Source organism: Zootoca vivipara, chromosome 2 (genome assembly GCF_963506605.1).
Source record: "Zootoca vivipara chromosome 2, rZooViv1.1, whole genome shotgun sequence".
Lineage (NCBI taxonomy): Eukaryota > Metazoa > Chordata > Lepidosauria > Squamata > Lacertidae > Zootoca > Zootoca vivipara.
Window position 1 is genome coordinate 98,485,422 of NC_083277.1, and position 25,985 is coordinate 98,511,406.

Consider the following 25,985-nt stretch of genomic DNA (forward strand, 5'->3'; position numbering starts at 1 on the left):
TGTCATGGATGCTTCAACCGAGATTCCTGCACTGCAAGGGGTTGGACTAGATGACCCTTGGGGTCCCTTCCAATTCTACAGTTCTACGATTCTACAATTTGTGATTTGGCAGCAAGGCCAAAGAGATCCCACTGATGTGAGAACAGGGCTGATGTAGCGACAACAAATCCCAGGGTGCCTCTGAGCATATGCAGAGTGCCTCTGAGCACACACACACACACACACACACACACACACACACACACACACACACACACCGACGACGTTTCTTATTGCAATTAAGCCACCAGGGTAACCACCTCGTTGTTAAATGCAGCTTCGGAACAAACGCGCACACACGAAAGATTTAAGCTTCACCAGTCATGCGGGATTTGTTGTACCTGAGCGCCTGAATACAATGAAGAAAGAGGGAAGAGGCGTGGAGGAGAAAAGGGGGAGTGTCGGTCACAAAACCAGGTCTGGAATCGCAGCGCCAGAGAACCGACTCGAGGATGAGCCGGAGGAGGAGGAGGAGGAGGCGGGCGCGGAGGCACTTTCGCTCCGGCGCGTCTACTCGAGACACAAAGATTTCGGGGCCGGTGGGCGGGGAAGGTGATTGATTAGCCTGCAATCTGGTTGCACAGGGCTGGGCGAAGGCCCGATAAGAGCCTTGAATGGGGGCTGATGTCACCGTGATGTCAAGCTCGTAGCTTCCCGGAGCCGAGAGCGAGGGAGCGCCGAGCGAGGGAAGAAAGAGCCTCTCCGCGCCCTGCTCGCCCCTCCGCGCCCACCCGCGCCCAGCGCGGCTGCTCTGCCACGGCACGCCCCCTGCCTGCCTGCCTGCTTGCCAGAGCCTCGACTTTCGGATCCGGATTGTGAAAGGCACCAGGTGGTGGCGGCCGGACTGTAGCCGCCTCGGAGTCCCGGGCGCCTGGCTTGGCGCCGCTTGGCTTTGTCCTCCGCGGTGGTGGGGAGAGGCAGGTAAGAGCGCCCGGGCTCCTTTCTCTAGCTCTGGGGACGCGTGGGGTGCGGATCTTCTGTGGAAGTCGCCCACTGGAGAGCTGATCCATCTCCCTCACACTCCCCCGCACGGGTCTCTAAAAGTTTGGAACCTCCCCCCCCCGCCTTTGCTGACCCAGTTGACTATTTGTGTGCGTCAAAGGTGTTCCCCCTCCCTTGGCTGAATGGAAGGGACGGAGCAGGTCTAACAACAACATCCCCCCGCTGCCTCCTGTTCTCAATCTCCCCTTCTCTAGCCTGTGCGTTGGGGGGAACTCCTAGGTTAGCCCTTTAAACTATACCTTAGAAATAGCTTACGCAGCTGTAGTGTTTGAATTTGATACAGATTCTTCCCCCAAAGAATAATACTGTCATGGTGTGCATTTGAGTTTTGATTTTCAGATGTAGGCATTTCTTTTTAAAAACCTGTATTTGATACTGGGGGGGGGGGAGGTTTGAAGCTTCGAAAAATGGAGATGAGGAAAGCCTGTTTAAACAAGAGAGGAAATAGCGCCCCCCAAAAAAGGTTGGATTTCAGCAAGGCGACAGGTCAAAGGGTTGAAAATCCGGACTGGCAAACTGTGAATTGGCCTCTGCTTAACAGCTGGTGTGGTAGTTTTGTTTATACACAGAAACCCACAGGACAAAGGGTTTGCAAAATGCAATCGGTGCATATTAGGTTGTGTCTTAACCCTCCAGTAGGATCTAATAACTGGAATAGGGGAAACGAAACCATAGTGGGTTGTGAGTTATAGTGGAGGGTGGGGTAGTAATGATATCGGCCCCCAGAAGACCAGGAAACATATCTCTGCTCAGTCTCAAAGCTTGCTAGTGGGTTGGGGTTATTGGGAAGATAATGTGGAATAAATTCACGTGTGCCACCCCGAGTGCCCTGGAGGAAGGGCATGATGCCAATGTGACAGATAAATGTTGTTTCTCTCACATGTTGCCCTGGTAATGTGGGAATGGGAGTGGTGTGGGTTGGCGTGGAGAACCAGGTGAGCTCTGTTTGGGGAAAGGAAAGGAGTACTGCGGTACAAGATTTTGGGCATGGGATAGCGAGTTGTAAAGCAGAAAGACAGAACTCTTAGCTTCTGTCTGGTGCTGTTTAAGTGGATTTGGAGTTTTGGACTCCAGGCCGGGGCTCACATAATTTCCCAAGCTCTGGAGTAAATGAAAAGGCCTTGCCAAGCTCCCATCTCAGAACCAAGTTAAAAAAATACCCCAAACACCAAAGTTATACTGCCCAATGGATGACACTGCAGAGTTGTGGGGGGTTGCCAACCCTTGCAGGCTAGTTGGCACTTTTGCAAACCGAAAAAACAATTGTGAGTGTCTCACACATTTGTCATTGGCTAGGATAGAATGCTTTCCCCAAGCCTACAGTAATTGCAGCAGCAGCAGCGTGGAGAGGCAGGGATCCTGATTAGGCCACATTGCTAACTCCCGCTTTAAGGTAGGTGACAGGCCATCCCATCTGCGAGAGTATAGCTCTGCGATTTGGAGTGGAATATGAACCTTTTCACTCCCACTGCCGCCCCACACTTTCTTGCTTGCTTGCTGATTTTGCTATATGACCTTCAGTAACTCCCCGTTTTTTCTTTTGCCTGCAATACGAATAAGCCAATCCAAGGTACACTGACTGGGGAATGAAGCCCACTGGATTCAGCGGTGCTTACTCCCAGCGGTTACCCTCTCCCGAGAAGTCCTTGGGGGATTTTGAACCCCTGTGAGAAGGGCGAGATCCAATAGGATCTGCTACACCAACTCCTGACTTTCCAAACCATTCCTCGCTCTTCCTCTCCAAAATAGATAGTCTCTCCTTGCTTCCTTCTCCCTTGCCTTTTCTCCTGCCCTCTGCCCACACCAGGCTCTTAGCTGGAGCCAGCCTCTTGAGACAGATCGGGTAACAGCTTCCAGCTACCTTGATAAATGTGGCTTGCTTCCTGGAGAAGGAGTGAATCATACGGGGACGGGACAGCCTGGGCCTCTGAAGTTAAACTAGGTGTGTGTGGGTGGGTGGGGGGGACACATGGCAAGTTGCATGGATTGTTTTGTTTTGTTTTGCTCTGACAAAGACATGCCCACGATGGCACTGGGGGTTTTCCTCTTTGGAATGGGAAGCACAACACGTCCCTATGCTGTGTTGTGCAAGATCCTTTTTTAGTGCAGTGAAAAAGATCACCCACCCAAGTCTCTGTTGTGCAAGAAGAGACATGAGTGGAGAAGTTTAAAAGACCCTGAAGTGTTTAACAAAAGTGGTTGGCTTGCTCTGTGCTCCTGAGCTGGCATGGAAACAAGCAGAAATGTCAGCACTGTTATTCTTCTTCTTTGGCGATCCCTCATAGCCGAGTAAGATTGTCTTTTTCATAAACATGGTTTTAACAGTAAGTCCATAAGTGACTGTGGAGGCCAATTCTGGATCCACACGTCCTTCCACAGTGGGGACATAGGTTTCCGGGTGGGAGTTGATCAAGGTGAGGGTTTGCCAAGCGTGCCTTCCTCTTAGCACAGCACATTTCTTCCTTTTGTCCTGAGTTTGAGTGTCTTCGAAGCCCATATGACACCTTTGGTAAAGGCTGTTCTCCAACTGGAGCACTCGCAGGCCAGTGTTTCCCAGTTGTCGGTGTTTATTCTACCGTACATTTTTTTGAGATTTGCCTTGAGAGAGTCTTTAAACCTCTTTTGTTGACCACCAGCATTACGCTTTCCATTTTTAAGTTTGGAATAGAGTAGTTGATTTGGAAGACGATCATCAGGCATCAGCGGTTGTGTCAGTACTGTGGTTTCACATTGGCACGTGATTCCTCTCCCCTTGAGCAGTGCCTCTACCCACGGTTATTATTATTATTATTGCAACATGTTATTTGTTGGTTGCGCCTGAGAAATGTTGATAGCGTGTGAAGTTGTGCTATTACGGAAAATCAGACCATTTGCCTATCTGGCTCAGTACTTTGCTTTTTCTGTTTGGCACTGTCTCTCGAGCAAGGGGTGTTTCCTGTTCCTCCTTCCCGAGATCCTTTTAACTGGAGGTCCCAGGATTGAACCTGGGACCGTCTGCATGTTCACCCTTGGAGCCATCCCTAGGCATTGATGACCCATTAGAGCAAACCAAATCAGATCTCAAGACGTCGCTACCAAGATAAGCAAGTGCCCAGTTTCAACGTGCTCTTTTCTTGCCAGTTTGGGATTTCAGCTTAGGGAAAGCAAGGATGAAAGTTAAGCCACTTCACTGACCATATAGTCCGGGGGGAGTTCTGGTGAGCCAGCAGGGATGTTAACAGAACTACCGCCAACCCCAGGTTGCTCTTCTCCATAATAACTCCCACTGGGGCATCTACACCAGGAGCTTGCATGGGTTAATCTTGATCAAATGCTGTTCATTAGCAGGGCAAAAATGTTCGCTCTGAAGACAGAGGTGGCGGCAGCAGCTAGGCCAAGTCCTCACTGAATGATGGTTTCTTCCATCCTGGCACTCAAGGCAATGCATGTGGGGTTGTTAGGCAGCCTCCCCTGCGCACCTCTTCCCAACACATCCATGCACTCAGACCATGCTTTGGGACGCAGTCTCTCCTTCCTCTTAGGTGCGCAGGGAAACTGCATGTGTTGTAGATGTTCCATAGAGATCCAGGTGCTTAGAGAAGCAGTTTCAGCGAGGAAACCCTGAGGCAAGGAGTGGTGGTGAGAAACTGAGAACTATAATTGCCGCATTCGTTCAGCAAGATAACGAACAAAAAGCACCCGCCGCCTTTTGCGAGATGCAGACTTGCAGGGCAGAATACTTCCGTAATGCTTCGAGTACGCAGAGCAGGCGGCTGGGATTTGACAGTGCCCAACCGTCCGGACTGAGTGACTATTGGGCACGCCATGGCTGCAGAAAAAAAAGAACACCAGGAATACCTGCACATTTTCATTATAATTTCCAGGCTGTAACAGCAAGCCGGTGGTGTGTACCTCGGTTTCCATATGCAGACTGCAGCTTTCTACTCATGCTTAGAAGGACTTAGAAAAATGTATTTTTATTTGTTGCATTAATATTCCGACTCCCCCCCCCCAAACGAGCTCGAGGCAGCATGCATAGCATTTCTGCTCCTTCCACTGCATCCTCCCAAGAACCATATGAGGTAGGATAGGCTGAGAAGAGTGGCTGACCGAAGGCCCACCCTGTGAGATTCATAGCTGGGTGTGTGTGGATTTGAGCCTCCCCAGTCATAGGAGGAAGCAGCGCACGCAAGTGTTTCTTATGCTCATCTTCATTCATCCTGACTATCACATGGATAGCCTGTAAGCCATAGGGGACTTTGTGGCTCTGTTGAAAGGAGTGGGTTTTTATTATTATTTAAAAACCCCCACCTCTAGAGGTGTGAGATGCAATCAACCTTCCTGTCTCCCGAAATGATTGGCAGACTAGAATTAAAGCCTCACCACAAAACAGTGGCTTCCAGAGTGAAGTGCAGCTATTGTTCAATCTACACAGTTATGCTCTAGGCAGGAAACAATGGATCCCATAGTTACACAGCGATCATCCGTAGTCTCCACAATTCTGGAACGCAGTGGGTTTTTTTCCCTACGCAAAAAATGAAATGGGCTACGGTATATAGAATGGTGCATTTGAAAATATGGTAACGTATATGTGATACCTGATCTGTAATGGGGCGGGTTTGTTGTTTTCCTTTCAACCCCCCCAAAAGTTTGCAAATTCTTTGCAGAGAAAGTGAATGCGTCCGCACAAATGCACTGCAAGTTTAGTGGCTTAATCATTAAGCAGTCTTAACAGTGTGGTTATTGAGATGGAAACCACATTAACTAAAACAAAGCCTTGTCCAGCTGCTAGGGCAGGGAAGAAGTTTATTTGAAGTAGATGTGCTGAAATGAGAGGTGTGGACTGGCAAACGGCACCACCAGCAAACTTCTGCTAGTGAGTTAGCCACTCAAGCTAGTCCACATGTAGCTGTTGGGTGACCTTGGGCTAGTCACACTTCTCTGAAGTCTCTCAGCCTCATTCACCTCACAGAGTGTTTGTTGTGGGGGAGGAAGGGAAAGGAGAATGTTAGCTGCTTTGAGACTCCTTCGGATAGTGATAAAGTGGGATATCAAATCCAAACTACTACTACTACTACTACTACTACTACTCTTCTTCTTCTTCTTCTTCTTCTTCTTCTTCTTCTTCTTCTTCTTCTTCTTCTTCTTCTTCTTCTTCTTCTTCTTCTTCTTCTTCTTCTTCCTCCTCCTCCTCCTCCAGACAAGAGGGAATTATTGAATTTCTCTCTGTCCACAGATAAGCCACCAGACAAAACTCTTTTAACACTAGTGGGATGATAAATAATCTCTTAAGCAGGAAGTCTGATATTCCACACCATAAAAACTATCCAAGTTTGGTGGCTAGAAAATGCTGAATTATGCAATGCTGATTTATGTAAGCTGGGGAGGAAATCACATAAGTGCTCTGGCTTTCATAGAATTGCAGACATGCAGAGCTGAGAAAATATTCTGTGTGTCAAGCCCTCCCAGATCAATGGTCTCCTCTGAAACAAGAACATTCATGCCCCAAACCCCTAGGTGTTCAGCTCAGATAAGAGTTGTCCTAACGGTTTCCATTTTCTTAGGAACACTGCCAGAAAAAGATGGTTGCACCCCTTTTGCAGGCAGAAATTAATCAGATTTGCCATCCCTTGGCATGGAGATGCAATGATGGAAAGATGTGTGGCTCTTTCATTTTTGCCTGTCCTGTAGTGGTTTAAAGGTACAGGAGCTCTGCTTGGACATACTAGTAGCCAGCATGGTGTCTTCTAGATTTTGTGAACTACAACTCTCACTAACCCTGACCATTGGCCCTGCAGATTGGGGGATGATGGGATTTGGAGTCTACAACATGGGGGGCACAGCTCTAGCTATTTCTGAGCATCAGTTGAGCATGGGCATTACATGGACGATGTCCTGTTGCTCCATCATTGTTCTGAGCATTCCTGCCTCTTTTTGAGCTGTATCCGTATGTTTTCTGAGCCACCGATAGAACTGCAGTCTTAAAAAAATTAAATGGTCTTACTTTCTCAGGATTTCATCCAGACCTCCAGGTTAATACATTACATGGACCCAATTAAAGCCACATAGGTGACGATCTATACCAGGCACCCCCAAACTCGGCCCTCCAGATGTGTTGGGACTACAACACCCATCACCCCTAGCTAACATGACCAGTGGTCAGAGATGATGGAATTGTAGTCCCAAAACATCTGGAAGGCCGAGTTTGGGGATGCCTGATCTATACAGTTCAAGTTGGTACTTGATCAGGATATACCAGTAGGTTGTTTACTATGGTGATTAGTTTTATATATTGCTGCCCGCTACGAAAAGTCCCAAAGCGTTTTACAACCAAAATCAAAATATAAAAATAAAAACAAACCTATTAAAAGCATAATCAGAATACAAGCAGCTAGTTTCTGGAGCTGCCCAAATGCCCTGGGGGTGGGGGACATCTTTGCTTGGTGCTGAAACTGTGATAAAAGGTAAAGGGACCCCTGACCATTAGGTCCAGTCGTGACCGACTCTGGGGTTGCGCGCTCATCTCGCATTATTGGCCGAGGGAGCCGGAGTATAGCTTCCAGGTCATGTGGCCAGCATGACAAAGCCGTTCCTGGCAAACCAGAGCAGCACATGGAAACGCCATTTACCTTCCCGCTGTAGCGGTTCCTATTTATCTACTTGCATTTTGACGTGCTTTCGAACTTCGAGGTTGGCAGGAGCTGGGACCAAGCAACGGGAGCTCACCCCGTCACAGGGATTCGAACCGCCGACCTTCTGATCAGCAAGCCCTAGGCTCAGTGGTTTAACCACAGTGCCACCTGATAAGACAGGCCTTATTCTTACCTAAGCCAGCGAAACGGGTCCCTGAACAGCCCCTGCTAAAAGCTGTCTGATGCATTTAGTTCCTCATTGCATCATTCGGCCTCAAACTTTATAATGGTTATAGTTCAGAAAAGAAACTGAAAGGATAAAGGACCTTTCTGCTTCTCGGCACTTTACCCCCAGACTGGAAAACGTGCTTTTGCAAAGCAGAGAAAGCGCAGCATTCACACTAATGTATGGACTGTTACGTTTTGGAGCTGAACTAGCCCCGTGTCTGTACTCGTAAAGGTAACCCAAACTGAAGGGGTGCCAGCATTCTCAGCTAGTACAAGAAGCTCTCACATGCTGTAGCATAAAGCCCCAATCCCCAGAAGCTAGGACTAGCCCATGATCCAAGCCCCAAGACAAGCGGATTTGGAAGGCATGTGAGAGAGTTCTCTTCTTTCGGAAGTCATCTGGAATCCTCTAAGCCTGGGAACCAAGAAGTGTTGAGTGGCAGCCAAGGGGAGGCCAACAGTTTGCCGGCCGATTCTTTCTCAGGGGGAACATAGCTGGTCTGGGAATATGCTTTTGCACTGGGGCAGCTAATTACTTTATTTCCCCCCTTATTTTGATTCCCCCCCTTTTATGCTGCAGTTACAGCTGTTTTTAGAAATGACATCCTAGGTGAGGATGTGTTCTTCCTCCTCTGCCCTAGTGATTTCTAAAAAAATAATAATGATCTAAAAGTCACCTCTGTTTCGTTGAACTCGTAATCCCTCAAAAGCCAGCCACTCTGCACCTTAACAAAAAGACAAAGGGGGGGGGGAATTCAGGCGTTTTTCATTGGCCTGCCTGACCTAGCTTCTCTCTGTCCCCTCTCCTCTCTAGCCTTCAGCAATTTGCCAATCTGGAGGAGAGGGACAGGGAGCAAGACGCCTCCCTTGCTTAGGCAAATCTTTATTTTATATTAATTTTGTGAAAACTTTGAGGTCCTTTTTGTTGTTGCTGCTGCAAAGGAAATCAAGGTAATAGACCAGGGGTCAGCAAGCTTTTTCAGAAGGGGGCCGGTCGACTGTCCCTCAGACCTTGTGGGGGGCCAGACTATATTTTGAAAAGAAAAACAAACGAATTCCTATGCCCCACAAATAACCCAGAGATGCATTTTAAAGAAAAGGACACGCTGATTCTTGGACCGTCCTGCTGGCTGGATTTAGAAGGCGATTGGGCCGGATCCTGCCCCCCCCCCGGGCCTTAGTTTGCCTACTCATGTAATAGACCTTGGGAACGGAATTGCTAATTTAACTGTTAGCCTGCTTCCAGGGAGGTCAGGGTGAGGCACATAGGGGGTGGGGCAGGATGCCTGACATAAATCATCCCAACAAGATGCTAAAGTTACAGGTACGGTATGCTGCCGTGTTGGTCTGACGCAGTCAAAACAAAATAAAAAAATCCTTTCAGTAGCACCTTCGAGACCAACTAAGTTTGTCATTGGTATGAGCTTTCGTGTGCATGCACATGAAAGCTCATACCTATGACAAACTTAGTTGGTCTCTAAGGTGCTACTGGAAGGATTTTTTAAATTTTGTTTAAGTGCTAAAGGCAGCTGCTCTAGGTGAAGCCTGATAAGGCTGGCTGCTGGTGGTGCGGTGAATTAGCATATTTTTGCGAGTGAGGAGTAAGTCTCAAGAGGGTAGGATTTAATGGATTGCTGCTGCCCACTCTGGGAGTCTACGGTTTCTTCCTCTCAACCCATTTATTTTTCTCTTCTCGCCTTGGTCCATCATTTTAAATACTCCCAAGTCTATGTAATTGTGGTATCACCTGCCCATATACCCTTTGTGATAGGATGGGATAAGAACCTAAGGGGCTGCATTATGCCAAGTCAGGGCAGTGGCCCATCTAAGCCCCGTACTTTACCCAGATTGGCAGTATCTCTCCCCCTCTCTCTGGGACGAGCTATATAGTGCATTTTGCACCTGGCTATTGCCCACTTAGGGACGCAGGTGGCGCTGTGGGTTAAACCACAGAGCCTAGGGCTTGCTGATCAGAAGGTCGTCGGTTCGAATCCCCGCAATGGGGTGAGCTCCCGTTGCTCGGTCCCAGCTCCTGCCAACCTAGCAGTTCGAAAGCACGTCAAAGTGCAAGTAGATAAATAGGTATCGCTACAGCGGGAAGGTAAACTGCATTTCCGTATGCTGCACTGGTTCACCAGAAGTGGTTTTGTCATGCTGGCCACATGACCTGGAAGCTGTACGCCGGCTCCCTCGGCCAATAACGCGAGATGAGTGCCGCAACCCCAGAATCGGTCACGACTGGACCTAATGGTCAGGGGTCCCTTTACCTTTATTGCCCACTTGTGGCCACGTGAAGATGCCTGGGCGCTAGGCTGGCGCCTGACATCTCTACCATCTGGAGGTGTATGCCTGGGGATCCTTGGATCTTCTTGACTGTTTTCACACACTCATGCTCTGTCCTGTAAAAATAGGCCAATATATACAAGGTGAGTCTTTTAAAAGAGGCCCCGTGGAACATGTGTACTCTGTATCCACGGGGAGTCCTTATACATGGACTGTCCCTAGATCAAGTGACTTTTCTTCTTTTAAGTTCTCAAAGTTCTTACCCTAGCTCAAGGTTGTCATCTGAACCAGCCAGGTGCTTAACAGAGAATCAGTCGCAGTCAGTCCATCACTTGAAAAATAAGACTTTGGAGCTGTCTTGTCCCAAAATAGACATTTAAATAGACCTTTAAAGCCCTAAACGGCCTCAGTCCTGTATACCTGAAGGAGCGTCTCCACCCCCATCATTCAGCCCGGACACTGAGGTCCAGCACCGAGGGCCTTCTGGCGGTTCCCTCATTGCGAGAAGTGAGGTTACAGGGAACCAGACAGAGGGCCTTCTCGGTAGTGGCACCCACCCTGTGGAACGCCCTCCCAGCAGATGTCAAGGCAATAAGAAACTATTTTAGTTTTAGAAGACAACTGAAGGCGGCCCTGTTTAGGGAAGTTTTTAATGTTTGATGCTGTACTGTTTTTAATATTCGGTTGGAAGCCGCCCAGAGTGGCTGGGGAAACCCAGCCAGATGGGCGGGGTATAAATAATAAATTATTATTATTATTATTATTATTATTATTTATTTCGTTTTGGTGACTGTAATCTTGGTTCAAGGAGCCATTTGGCACGTAGCTTATATATCTGAGTTTCTGACACAGCTCACTCCCTATCCGAAACGAAAGCTATTAGCCCTTCAGGAGTGGGGAGGCTCAAACACACACACACACCCCGCCAACAGGGCTGTATTGGCAACTTGAGGGGAAATGATCAGTTCTGGAAGAGAACAGTGGCAAGGGAAGGGTTAAAACACTCACTGCCTGCCCCCCATCCATGCTCCACTGCTCCCATTTGGAGCCCCCCCTGGCTGCCTTAAAAGTACTGATTAAAATGGCAGATCTAATCTCGAAAGTCCTGCATAATGTGTTGTTTGGCCCCGAGGCACAGGCCTGCTTCAGGGTGGAGGAAGTGAATGGAGTAAGGCTTTGCTCTCCCATTCTAGTACGTGGGGCCATCTTAGTTTTGAAACTGAACGTTTGGAGATTGAAGGCAGAACATGGTGCAGATTTAATAGAACACACTTCTGCAAGATGTGCTAAGTGGTCACCGAGTTTGGTGGCTTTAATCATTTTTCTGACAAGCGACTTAATATTAAAACCTATTTAAATAATACAAACAAAACAACAGCAACAATTCAAATCAAATACCAAGAAATCAAAGACCAAAACAAATAGGGAGGGATACAAGTCCTGTCCCTCTGAAAGAGGCCAAAATATACTTCAAATTAATGGCGAAAAGCCTTTAGGTGGGGTGGGGGCTAGACTTTGCTTGTATATATATATATATATATATATAACCTGCTATATTTAAACATTGTTTGTTGGGAAAGGTCTTGCTTGTGGGATTCGTATAGGTATCTAGTTGGCCTAGATCAGCCATCCCCAAACTCAGCCCTCCAGCTGTTTTGGGACTACAGTTCCCATCATCCCTGCTGACCACTGGTCTTACTTGCTAGGGATGATGGGAATTGTAGTCCAAAAACATCTGGGGACCGAAGCTTGGGAAATGCTGATATAGACCAGGCATAGCCAAACTCTGCCCTCCAGATGTTTTGGGACTACAATTCCCATCATCTCTGACCACTGGTCCTGTTAGCTAGGGATGATGGGAGTTGTAGTCCCAAAACATCTAGAGGGCCAAGTTTGGCCATGCCTGGTACAGACCATCACCGGTTCTGTTATACGTATAACCAAGCACTGCCATTGATACTACAAAATTGCCCAGTTCTGATAATAATACGCTTTCTTTCGGATACACTAACCTTGTCTTTTCCCTCCTGTTTTTCAGTTCTTTCCCAAAAAGCCAAAGAATATGTGCCATCGCTCCAAAATGATGGGTGTACCCAAGGCGCTGCTGCCATACCTTTGGCTCGTAGGACTTCCCACCAGAGTATGCTTGGCGGAAGTGACTTCATCGCCGCCGGCAGGTTGCGGCAAGGACTTGCCGTCCATCTATTACAACCTGTGCGACCTGTCGTCAGCCTGGGGCGTCGTGCTGGAGGCGGTAGCCGCCTTCGGTGTCGTGACCACCTTTGTCCTCACCGTCGTCCTTGTGGCCAGCGTTCCGTTTGTCCAGGACTATCGGAAGAAAAGCTTGATAGGGACACAAGCCTTCCTGTTGTTTGGCACCTTTGGGCTCTTCTGCTTGACATTTGCCTTCATCGTAAACAAAGATTTTTCAACGTGCACCTCGCGACGCTTCCTCTTTGGCGTCCTCTTCGCCGTGTGCTTCTCTTGCCTGGCGGCACATTCCCTCAGCCTCAATTTCCTCGCCCGGCGGAACCACGGGCCCCGGGGTTGGGTCACCTTTGGCATGGCCCTGCTCCTCGTCTTGGTGGAGGTCATTATCAACGCCGAGTGGCTCATCATCACTGTGGTGAGGAGCGACGATTCGCCCAAGGACCCCTGCCGGGTGAAGAACGAAGACTTTGTCATGGCGCTGATCTACGTCATGTTCCTGCAAGTGCTTGCCTTCGTGGCCTCGTGGCCTGTCTTGTGTGGACGTTACAAGCACTGGAGGAAGCACGCCGTCTTTCTCCTGCTCACCACCTCCCTCTCTATGGCCATCTGGGTTGTGTGGATTGTGATGTACATTTACGGCAACCAGCAGGAAGGAGGCCAAGCCTGGGACGACCCCACGTTGGCCATTGCTCTCGTCTCCAACGCCTGCGTCTTTATTTTCTTCTACGTCATCCCAGAGATCTCCCAAGTGATCCGGCCGGGACCGGAGCAAATCTACGAGGAAGATGTCTACCCCACCCGGGGAGTGGGATATGAAACCATCCTCAAGGAACAGAAATCCCAGAGCATGTTTGTGGAGAACAAGGCCTTCTCAATGGACGAACCTTCTTCAGGTAGGCCTCAGCATACAGGCTGTAGAGAGGCATTTGGCAATGGGCATGGGGTTGTTTTGCGGAAACTTCCATCATGCTTTTCTGTAGGCATGAACACCACAAGGCTCATTTTAAAATGCAGCCGTACCTTGGTTTTCAAACAGCTTAGTTCCCGAACGTTTTAGCTCCCAAATGTCGCAACCCGGAAGTGACTGTTCCGGTTTGTGAACTATTATTGGAAGCTGAATGTCTGACAGGATTTCCACAGCTACTGATTGGCTGCAGGAGCTTCCTGCAGCCAATCAGAAGCCACCATTTGGTTTTCCAACGTTTTGGAAGTCGAACGGACTTCTGGAATGGATTCTGTTTAACTTCCAAGGTACGACTGTATTGCTTTAAAAAATGCTTGGGTTTGCCTTGTCTTTATCTTCTGAGTTTTTAGAGTACAATACAGTGCAAGTGGGCAGTGCCGCAAGCAGGTAAAGGGCATATTTGGCATACCTGGAGAAGAGCAGGAGGAACCAGGGCCTGACTTGGTGGTGCAGAGTCAGCCTTACTTACCCTGTTGGTTTCCTGTCTCATTCTGTGTTGCAACATGTCCGCCTGGCTCAATAGGCTTGGAAGAAAACAACAACACCAAGGCATACAAAAGAACTGCATGTGTAAAGTAGTGCTCACAAGAGCACTCCTATGTTCATTTTGACTTGTGGCACACTTGTGTCAAAAAAACCCAACACATCGGCTAGCCCTGGCATAGACAGACATGACGTCTTTTCTGTGCTCTGGTTGAAGAGACATGGCCTTATGGCTGATCTCTGCCCTCACTTCCCTCTCCTCTCCTCTGACTTAGTAATTCAATTTCCTGGCTTTTCCTGACTTTTTCACTTTCCTTTAATAAGCCATACAGAATCAAGAGCGGCTAGGTCAAATCACAGCTCAGATCTTGGTTACGTACTTTGCAAAGTATTTAGCTTTGCTAAATTGTTTTGGATTTTGAGACTCGGAAGCCCACCTTGCAGAGAAGATGTACAGCTGAAAATTTATAAACTTTTATATGAGACTTTTTATTTACTTATTTAACAAAATTTGTATACCTCTTGATTGTACATAAAACCTCTAAGCTGTTTCACACTTGACTTCAGAGGGCGTCATAGGATCGGGCTATAAATATATTGTTTGGCTTAGAACATGACGGTGTGAAATTTATTTATTAAATTTCTATCCCAACTTTCCTTCAAAGGAGCCCAGGATGGCACTGGCTTTACTTTCATCATGGGCAAAGTTCAGGTGATGATAATTTGAAACTTAGGAAGAGGACCCTAAATCCCACTCCTTCGGATTTTCATAAGCTGGCAGTATGCATAATCTTACATCTGCAAATACAAGATTTGTTTCTCTTTCCCCAAAATTTTAGTTCTAGGGGATTAGAAACCTAAAATTAAATGAGAGAAATTATGTCTTGTAAAAATAAATTGCTGGATTCCGTTTCCCTGGAAGTTGCTCAAAAGGCCGCAGTTCCATCTGCGTGAGATGATGGACCCAGATGAGTATTTCCGTAAAGAAATTGTTTTGATGATTGGATTACCTTGACTTCTCCCTCTCCACTTACTAGAGTCTGCCCTGTTTGAAAGAACCTACTACTGTGGCGCTGGCTCTTTGCCAGCGGGCTTAGAAAATGATTCATGAGCACATGATGCTGTTGCAGCCCATCAAGGATCCCCAAGTGAGCCATTCTGAGCTTTCTAAATGAAGTGTGGGATAGATGTGCCACAAATAAATGAGAAAGCTGCTTTGCCCGGGCGAGAAGGAGGTGTTTCCTGAATTGCTCCTTGTGCTGAAAATGTCACTTAAATATATTCTCTCTAACCTCTGTTCTTGGCTGCCAACCTCCCACCTAAGACTCCACCTTAATCCCACAGAAAGTGTCTTTCTGAAACCTGTTGCCAGTTTGTTGTTGTTTAGTCGTTTAGTCGTGTCCGACTCTTCGTGACCCCATGGACCATAGCATGCCAGGCACTCCTGTCTTGCACTGCCTCCCGCAGTTTGGTCAAACTCATGTTCGTAGCTTTGAGAACACTGTCCAACCATCTTGTCCTCTGACGTCCCCTTCTCCTAGTGCCCTCAATCTTTCCCAACATCAGGGTCTTTTCCAAGGATTCTTCTCTTCTCATGAGGTGGCCAAAGTATTGGAGCCTCAGCTTCACGATCTGTCCTTCCAGAGAGCACTCAGGGCTGATTTCCTTAAGAATGGATAGGTTTGATCTTCTTGCAGTCCATGGGACTCTCAAGAGTCTCCTCCAGCACCACAATTCAAAAGCATCAATTCTTCGGCGATCAGCCTTCTTTATGGTCCAGCTCTCACTTCCATACATCACTACTGGGAAAACCATAGCTTTAACTATACGAACCTTTGTCGGCAAGGTGATGTCTCTGCTTTTTAAGATGCTGTCTAGGTTTGTCATCGCTTTTCTCCCAAGAAGCAGGCGTCTTTTAATTTCGTGACTGCTGTCACCATCTGCAGTGATCAAGGAGCCCAAGAAGGTTTAGCCTCCCCCAGTTTCAAGCAGAGGGAAAAAACTGTACAGTATGTGTCACCGAAAAGCACAATTTGGAACAAGCTGTTGTCATTCTCTCTCCAGGCTTTATAAGGGGCTTTTCTTTTTTTGTAAACTACCCTCATCTGCATGATTTGAAGTGAAGAACTCACAGCATTGTTCTGTGACTCACTTCTTCATCTTGCCGAAATGCCTCTACTTCCTGCTGTTTTACACCTATTCACCATGTCTTTGAATTTCCTAAGATTATCTCTTCAGGGATCAATTTTGCTATGTATTCCTCCTTTGTTTAGAACTTCTGGATATTTCTGCATTGAAAAGAAAAGGAACCTGCTTTTTCTGCGTCTAATTTTGGATTCCCTGTAGAACTTGGTTCTCCATATTTCAGACACTGAAGCAACTCCAAAATTGTTCCTCTCTCCCCGCCACCTTATTATTTTTTAAATTAATCTTTCAGTCTTTGCAGCAGAAATATATATACTACACTGCTGAAGGAAGCCAAAGTTAAGACCTTTCATTTTGTTGCTCTTCTATAGAAGGAGACAGCAAAGCTAAGGGCGGTATGTAAATCTAAACAACAACAACAACAACAACAACAACAACAACACAACTAGGTTGTGACAGGGGCAAAGAACCTGAATTGGCTATGGAAGTCCCATGTATGTTTGATGGCAATAGTAACCAAGATTGTTGCCATTTCACACACAGTCAAAAATCTCAACCGCTCCACAATTCTTTGTTGTAAAAACCAATACAGTAGGCTAAAATATACACACATTTGACTACATGGCTGACAGGATTTTATTGCACCACGCTTTGCCTCTTAAACCCTAGAGAGGACTCTCTTATTTAGGGGAGGTCTCCTGAGCACAGTGTGCTCATTAAAACCTACTCTGTCTATAGTTACCCACAAACAAGGCTTTGTTTTATGGCTGGCTTAAGTCACAGAATGCCCCAGCAGGCTTCTGATGGTTGTTGCACTTGGGAACATTGATTAGTTAGTGCTTCCTGCTTTGCTTCCAACAGCATGGAAGAAATATAGCAATCACTTCTTTGCAAAGCTGTCTGTGCACAGAGATGAAGGCTTTTGCAAACGCATAGTGGCATATGAAATGAAGCATTGTATATTACGGAGACGAAGTCTTAACAGTTTCACTCTCTCAGGGCTAATTTGTACCCCCCCTCTCTCTGTGTGTGTACACACACACACACACACACACACACACACACACACACACACAGTGATTCTGTCAAAATGAGTACAAATGTGATTGCTGCCCATGCAATCATTTTTTTAATTTTAAAAAATAATTTTTATTGGTTTTACAGATAAACACAACAATTTAAACACAACAAATGCAAACAAAAATAACAATAACAAACACAAAAATCAAAATACCATGATCCTTTTCCTTTAACATTGTAAGAGGGGATTTCCTTGAGTTCCCTTTATCTGCGGTTCATTTCTCCTTTATGTTTAGCAATTTCCAATTCATTGTTTAAAGCTCCTTACAGTTTCAAATCTCTCATACATCAATTTAGGTAAAGGTAAAGGGGCCCCTGACCATCAGGTCCAGTCGTGTCCGACTCTGGGGTAGCGGCGCTCATCTCGCTTTATAGGCCGAGGGAGCCAGCGTTTGTCCGCAGACAGCTTCCGGGTCATGTGGCCAGCATGACAAAGCTGCTTCTGGCGAACCAGAGCAACGCACGGAAACGCCGTTTACCTTCCCGCTGGAGCGGTCCCTATTTATCTACTTGCACTTTGATGTGCTTTCGAACTGCTAGGTGGGCAGGAGCTGGGACCGAGCAACAGGAGCTCACCCCGTCGCAGGGATTCAAACCGCCGACCTTCTGATCAGCAAGCCCTAGACTCTGTGGTTTATCCCACAGCGCCACCTGGGTCCCTATACATCAATTTACTTCACATAATTCTCAAACCCGCAGTTTCTATAAACTTCTAAATCTACTCTCAATATACAATTTTGCCATATTTTTTAAAATAAACTTTAAAATCTTTCCACTCTTCTTCTGTCACTTCTTCTCCCCGGTCGCGTAGTGTCCCGGTCATCTCAGCCAGTTCCATGTACTCCATCATTTTCATTTGCCAATCGTCCACTGTTGGTAATTCTTGGGTCTTCCAGTTCTTGGCTGATAATACTCTTGCCGCCGTTGTAGCATACATAAAGAAATTAACATTTTTCTTGGGAATCTCTTTTCCAACTATACCCAATAGAAAGGATTCTGGTTTCTTAATAAATGTGTTTTTCAACACACTCTTTAGTTCATTATAAATCTTCTCCCAGAAATCCCTTACTAGCGGGCAAGTCCACCACATATGATAAAAAGATCCTTCCTCTTTCTTACATTTCCAACATTTGCCCATGCAATCATTTAGGGCTGCCACCCTTTTTAACCGGGATCTTCTCTCATAACTGTGTAAATTTAATATGAGTTAATGCAGTGTTGAATTGAGAAAAAAAATCTTACCTTTTTGACGTGACTTTGTGAATCCATCGTTGGATAGTGTGTTAAAATTGGCATGCTTTATTTTGGCTTTTAGGCGTGGTTCTTCTACTTGGGAGAAGTGTACCCTCATGTATGTCTCTTGTAAGCCAATTGTACGCGTTCTCTGACCCTATATCATGGGTAGACAACATGGTGGCGTTCAGATGTTGTTGCACTACAACTCCCATCATCCCTGACCACTAGCCATGGTGGCTGGGACTGATGGGATTTGGATAACAACATTTGGAGGTTACCATCTGGAGGGTATTCTATGTATTTATTTGAGGGACATGGGTGGCGCTGTGGTCTAAACCTCTCCCATCTGGCTGGGCTTCCCCAGCCGCTTTGGGCAGCTCCCAACATAATGTTAAAAACACGATAAAACATTAAAAACTTCCCTAAACAGGGCTGCCTTCAGATGTCTTCTAAAAGTCGGAGAGTTGTTTATTTCCTTGACATCTGATGGGAGGGCGTTCCACAGGGTGGACGCCACTACCGAGAAGGCCCTCTGCCTGGTTCCCTGTAACCTCATTTCTCGCAGTGAGGGAACCGCCAGAAGGCCCTCGGATCAGTCCAACCCCCTGCAATGCAGGATGATGCAACTGTCCCATATAGGGATTGAATTTACAGTTTTGACATGATCAGCACCATGCTCTAATCAACCGAGCTATCCAGGACGAACCACTATTCTGCCTCTTACACGGGTTATTTGAGCGAAGGTCTTCTCTGCTTCTGCTCAGCCTGCGCTGCCTGAAAACCATCTTTGTCACTGAAGATCTCCCAAGCCTGTGTGCCTTTTAATGTTACCTTTCTTGTGATTTCTCTTCTTTTCAGCCAAAAAACCTGTGTCTCCATACAGCGGATACAACGGGCAGCTGCTGACGAGTGTGTACCAGCCTACAGAGATGGCTCTCATGCACAAGGGGCCTGTAAGTGAGTGTGCAATTCTGCTGGTGTTTCTTATCTTTCTCGACTTTCCAGAATGTTGGGCTTTTTTTAAAAAAAAAAGCAAAAAGCAACATCCTCTTGAGCACTTCAGCAGGAGAAGTTTGCTCCTGACAGAATGAGGTGAAACCTCTCATAAATGTCAAATCCAGATATTCTGTGTCTTTATCTCTAGATAAGGGGGCAGGATAAACAGTGTCACTCTGTGTGTTAGCATTCTTTGGATGTAAACTTACACTCACAGGTCTTTGAGTGCAGCCCTCTTTTTGGCCTGATGCTGCAGGATAACGGGGTGAAACTGCTTCTGATCTGCGCCTTATTCAGATGGCAAGCCTAGGACCCTTTGCCTCAAACACCTAGTTTCAAAAAATGTTTTCAGAACATTTTATTTCATGGATAAGTGTTCAGTTATGCGAGTCCTCATTTGGAGTCTGAGAAGGTACAATCAGAATCAGGTTTCCCCACCTCATTTGCTTCCTGGGAGAAGTAGGCTTGACATCTTTTTATTAAAAACCAAAACCAAAGGAGTTTATTTGGCCTGTATCGTCCTGCAGAGATTACATGCGTGGCAGGGGAAAGGATTGAGGCTAGGGAAGGCAGTTCATCTGACTATTTTGTCATCTGACTTGGTCAAAGAAAGCGTTCAGATTATTAAGTGGTACCTCGCAAGACGAAATTAATTCGTTCCACGAGTCGGTTCGTGTTGCGATAATTTCGTCTCGCGGAGCACGGTTTCCCATAGGAATGCATTGAAATTTAATTCATGCGTTCCTATGGGGAAAAAAGAAGCACCCCCCCCCAGAGGCGCCGACTCACCTGCCACGGCCGGAAGTCTTCAAGGCTCTGGGGAGGGGGAAGCAGGAGGAGGGCCAGGGGTCTGGAAGGAGTCCGGAAGCCATTTACAGAGATGGGAGAAAGCAAGGCCGGAGCCACGGGGTCTCCTCCCACCGCAGCCTCCGCTCCTTCAGGTGCTGCCGCTGTTCCTGCCAAGGGCCGCCTGGCGAGCCCCACTGCTGCTCCTGCTGGAGCCGCGGAGGGCAAGGCCGGAGCCGCAGAGGTTGCCATGAGCGCCGCACTGCCGCAGGAGGCAGAAGCGGCAGCCGTGGACGTCACCGGCGGAGTCCTAAAGGTAAGCGGCGGTGGCGGTGGCTTCCCTTCCCCTCGCGAGGCTGCTTCGTCTTGCGAAACACGGCCATAGACGGCTTTGTTTTGCAATTTTTTTGTTGTGCGATGTGTTCGTCTTGCGGGGTACCACTGTATCTGAGCTTGCAGACACAGCCCATGGTGCTACCCTTTGCAGGAGCTGGGAAACGAACCAGGAAGTCTTCCAATAACTATAGTTTCCTGTTTCATCCAAACTGGGAGAAACTATGGTTAGCATTAACAGCTTCAAACAAGCCAGACACAAAACCGTGGTTTAAAGTTGCTTTTAATATCCTGGCTTATACCAGAGTTGTTAATCATTGTTTGCTGCTTCAGACAAAACTGGAAACGATAGTTAATTTGAAGGTCCCGTGATTTGCTTGCCAGCTCACGCAAAGAGAGGAATGAAAAGGGGCTGCAGGGCATGGCCAAGAGAGGCTCATCCACACCTCAGCATATTAAATTGAGGCGTGATTGTCTGAACACAGTCAAAATATACTTAATGAATTTGGGATGTCAGAGATGATGAGAGAGGAGTTTGCACCTTCCATAGCATCCATTTGTATCTCCATAGAGAAGTTCACCTCATAGCTGCCAAGTTTTCCCTTTTCTCACGAGGAAGCCTATTCAGCATAAGGGAAAATCCCTTAAAAAAAGGGATAACTTGGCAGCTATGGTTCACCTAACACTGCGACAGAAGCTGGATTTGGGCATTTGCTCAGTATCTTGGTATCGCTGCTGTATTTCTACTGTTTTGCAAGTTTTATTATCTTGCAATTTAGGAATCAAGGTGTGCATGAACTTGAAGAGTGCATGTAACCATGCTGCTCCAGGGACCCAAGTGAAAATGCTCTCTGACTGAGTCATTCCCTTGAAAATTCAAAACAAAACAGCCCCCCCCCCATTTTGATCTAAAAAAGCCTCAGATCCGTTGCATGTGCCAACAATTTCTCACGTGTGGAAATGATATAAAAAATCAGTAAAAGGTTTCAGATAGCCTGGTGATGATCTGAAAGTGGGAATGTTTTGGTGACTTGAAAATGGAACAGTTCAAGCCTTCTTCATTGAAGGTCAGATACGGTATGTATTCCGTAGATGACAAGTGCAGAATGTTGGTTGGCTCTGTGTTTCTTTGAACATGATGCAGCTCCTGGTTGCCTTCCTGACCACACTTTCTGCTCAATTCTTGCTCTTTTCGTTGCTGTTTTGCTTCCAGTCCGAGGGCCCCTATGATGTCATCCTCCCTCGCGCCACAGCCAACAGTCAAGTGATGGGCAGTGCCAATTCTACACTGCGTGCTGAGGATGCCTACATTTCACAGAACAAGCAGGCAGGTGCACAGAAAGATGGAAAGAGCGGGCAGGTGTGTAATTGGCTAATGCAGCTGCAACTGGAATTCTCTTCCAGTCCCAACTACAGATATATAGTGAATCCCTATCTTTCTGCCCCTCTGAACTGATTCATACAGTACACTACTTCTAGCCCGGTTTGCCTTGATACAATCTCTGCAATTCATAATACACTCATTTGACTGCAGCTGACCTATATGTTGCTGTTAGTTCATATTATGTGCCTTTGCAGAGTAATGCATGACTTGTGCAACCACAAAACATGGAGAAAATACAAGCTGTGATTTGGTCCTCACTTTGGATTTTGGAATATCCTGCAAATTTTATTTAGGTTGATTGCTAATTTTTAAATTATTATTATTAACAGTGGTGTTTTTTTCTGGGGGGGAATGCAGGGGTATGCATACCCCTAAACATTTTGTGAATCTTCATACTTTTGTCCATTTACTGTATTTATTTCCCCCGATTTGAACTATAAAATGGGGGTTTTCTTCCCTGTTTTTCTTTATTGGTTTTTATAAGCAGGAATAATGTTATCAAATGGTGATTTTCTTGAGTCAAAATGAGAGTACCCCTAAACATTTTTAAAGAAAAAAAAGCACTGATTATTATACAGCACTTTTCAAGCAAACTGCTTCTCAAAGCAGTTTTCAAAAATGTACGTACGCACACACACACCACCACCACCACCACCAGTTCCTAATACAGTGGTGCCTCGCTAGACAAATTTAATTCGTTCCACGGGTCTATTCTTATAATGAAAAATTCGTCTAGTGAGTCCCATAGGAATGCATTGAATTTATTATTATTATTATTATTATTATTATTATTATTATTATTATTATTATTATTTTGCCCATAGGAAAGCATTAATTGAATTTCAATGCATTCCTATGGGAAACTGCGATTCACTAGCTGAATTTTTCATAAAACGAATTCGTCTAACGAGGCAACCTCCGCTAGAAAAATCCTTTCTTTAAGCGAAAATTTCGTTCGTTAAGCGAGGCACCACTGTACGGTTTTTTAAAAAAAGATGTTTTAAACAGCATAAAATACTAGTAAATATAAGATGTGGAACTGAGCACCATAACTGTAGGGCCACCACTGAGAAAGTCATGGTTGGCATTTGCCAGCCAACCTAATTGTCTTTGTAGGGGGGCCTTTGAAGTGGATCTTAAGGCAGGGGCAGGTTGATGCAGATAGTCCTTTAAGTAACCTGGTCCCAAACTGTTCCAAGGCTTTAAAGGTCATTTGCAACACTTTAATTTGGTCCCAGAAAAACACTGTAAAGAGTGTATCTGGTATGAGATATACACCAGTGGGTGGCTGCATTTTCTACCATTTGAGGTATCTAAGCGGGTATTTGAAGCCTGGATGTCGCTAATACATAGGTGGTAACCGAGGCAAGGTCCAGAGAAGTGTGACTAGCCCAAGGTCACCCAGCAGCTGCATGTGGAGGAGTGGGGAAGTGAAGGTCCATTCTCTCCAGATAGGATTGCGGCTGGTGAACCAACTGAAGCTGTTAAAAAAGCACCCCTTCCCAACACCAACTCCTGAACCACACTCTAGTAAGTGTGGAGTATGAACTGCAAAGCTGACCCTTCAGAGGAGTGCAACCCAATCTAGGACCAATTGCAAACTTAGAAGGGCTCATTTCCTGCCCCCCCCCATCTCGGTTGGCTTTCGTTAGCTAAACTTAAAAGACCATTCCTGCTGTAAGAAAACTAATGTTATCAATCTCTTCTTTTGCTTCAGGCTTCATCTCCTTACAGCAAGAGCAGGTGGTAGAAGCCAAAGTCTTTGATTTCAGAAGGTCCTGTTCCTCGAGGATGCCTTGCGAAACCTGCCTTTGCGAAGGAGCATCTAATGAGACTTGGCCTCAGTTAGCCATTGAGATTTCATTCTGGCAGTGGAGACAAGGCAATTTCTTATTGTTACACATAACTCCAAGTGCTCTGCTTGACCTCTGCTATAGAAAATCTGGGTTGCCGTACTGGGATACACCTGTGGCTTGTTTGTTTTTTTAAAAAAAATTCTGGACAGCAGGACTTCCTTGGAGCCTTCAATCAAGTTCTTCTTAGTGCCACCTCTGCAGTACAACTAGCCAGCATTTCAGGACCCTCTTTCCTATTTTTTTTTTGTTAAACACGCCACACCATTCATGGACCACGTAGACTTTGCTGTGAGTGTCTCACATTCTTCTGCAATGCTACCTGTTTTTTACGCTGTACAAATCCGCCTTTCCTTGTACTGAGAGAGGATCTTGTCTAGGCCACAACTTGGCCTCCTGGTGGATGACTGAGTTGCTGCCCCTACCTTGCACCCCGTTGCCAAATCCCACAAGGGCGTGCTTCAGAACCGAGAAGGGTCCTGCTCTTCCGATTCTTCCTTCAATGGAGGCCATGTAGATGCTAGTCCTTCCGCGGAGAAAAACTTTGTCAAGTGTAGAAAGAACTCTCTCGTAGCCCTTCTGCTTTTGGACCAACCCTGGAGGTGCAACAGATATTATGCCTGTCCCAGAATCCTGATTGCTCCTGACCTGCTGCCTCTCCGCCCCCTCAGGGCAACACAAAATGAAGGCCGCATAAGGATTTTATAACGCTTGGTGCTTAGCTCTGGGTGCCAAGGTGCATGAGGGGGGGGGGGTTGCAGTTCTGCCTTATTTTGCAGGCAGCATCTCGGATGTCTGTGACGACTGTGTTTTGGGGGTATTTGTGAGTTCTCGGTGCCACCCATTGAACATACAGGAGGTGCCAACTGATGGGGAAAGTTAAAGGAGACAGATAGGACACAGAGTGAGAGTTGTGGGAGATCCATGGCATTTGCTGTTCCCTGTCAGTTCCCCTCCTAGTTCTGCCCCCCCAGCACAAGCTCACTGGACCCCTGAGTGAGATTCGCAAAGCGATAACCTCAGTTACATAGCAGATACGTAAGTTCATCCCCACAGAAAGGAGAGACAGAGGGGAGATGGAATTATAAAGTGAAGCCAGAGGCTCTAGCGGTGCAGGAGAATGGGGAGTGTTCCATGCCCAAAGGTGCCGTATTTCCACAGGAGTTTCAAAGGATAAAGCTTTGGAAGTCTTGGGCTGCAGAGCTCATCACAGGACAGCAATTGCCTCTCTTTAGTTTTATTCATACTTCACTCCTCATCTGCTGAGAATGGGCCGCACCTGCTCTGAATCTCCTGCCTAAAATTCTCTTGGCTTTTGTGCCATGCGCATTATAAAGTGACCCCCCCTTTCTCTTGCATTGTTAGGCAATCTGTCTCCCTTAATAACAACCCTATAATCCCCTTGCCTTCTCTCTGTATGTATATCTTGCAAAAGTGGGCTTTGACCCATGAGAGCTTTGTGCTGCAATAAACAGTTACAGTACAAACCTCACCACATTAAAAAAAAAAGTCCCTCTGAGCTCAGTGGGGCTTACTCCCAGGTAAGTGGTGCCAGGATCTCAGCCTTAGTCTTTTAAGGGGCCACCACCCACATGCTGCCCGCGCACTGCTCTGTGTCAGTTCTGTTGGGCTATGGCCTGACTTTTATCTTGGTACATTTAGCATCCTGAGGCTCCACCACCTTTTATCTCCCCTTCCTTGTTCTCACTTTGGAGAGAGGGGAAAGAGGTGCTTTTTTCTCTCCGATACATGAGGTAGACGCAGCTGTTCTGTGGGCCTGGTTGGGAGGAAGGGTTTGAAGAAATGGACATGCAGAAAGTGCTAGCTACACACTCCCGGCAATGCCTTTTTACCTGGCCTCTGCTTTCCGAGAGTGGGTCTACTCAGTGCCTTTTTGTAGATGGGCCTCCCTTTTATCTTAAGCCCTCTCTACAATGGCAGGAGAGGGATCATATCCAGCTTTTAGAATCTGCCCGCCCTACCACTTTGTGCTCAAAAATACGAATTTATGCTCACTGAAGCCAAGGCTAGTCATGAAGAGCCTCGCACTGAGCCATGATTTCTGGCCAGCCTTACTGAGAATGATGTTCTGCGCCTTGCTGTCGTATGTGTGTATTTGGGTGAGTTATCCTCTATATAGTTAATGCAGTGTGATTTTTTTTTGTTTTAAATCTGGCTGTGAGTGAATGGCAGGAAGAACTCAGGAGGAGGGCCGTGTGTGCGACTGTTGTGTTTTAATCCAAGTGTTATTTAAGTGGGGGTCGGGGGAGGCAGTGTGTGTCCTTTTTAGGACTGGCTTTTTTTAGCCCAGAGTTCTCTGACAAATTAAATCGGTTTTGTTTTTTTCCTAA

General features: G+C 46.6%; 1 protein-coding gene across 2 annotated transcripts; it reads left to right on the forward strand.

The window, feature by feature from the left end:
- Positions 1-480: 480 nt before the first annotated feature.
- Positions 481-25,985, forward strand: GPRC5C (G protein-coupled receptor class C group 5 member C). 2 transcript variants are annotated; one of them, XM_060271950.1, is made up of 6 exons: positions 481-960; positions 2,338-2,434; positions 12,202-13,267; positions 19,141-19,235; positions 21,611-21,757; positions 23,499-25,985. In XM_060271950.1, the coding sequence occupies exons 3-6, from the start codon at positions 12,226-12,228 to the stop codon at positions 23,529-23,531; spliced, it is 1,317 nt and encodes a 438-aa protein (XP_060127933.1). In that variant the 5' UTR covers positions 481-960; positions 2,338-2,434; positions 12,202-12,225; the 3' UTR covers positions 23,532-25,985. The 2 variants fall into 2 exon arrangements, with proteins under 2 accessions (XP_060127933.1, XP_034959994.2); XM_035104103.2 differs by lacking the exon at positions 2,338-2,434.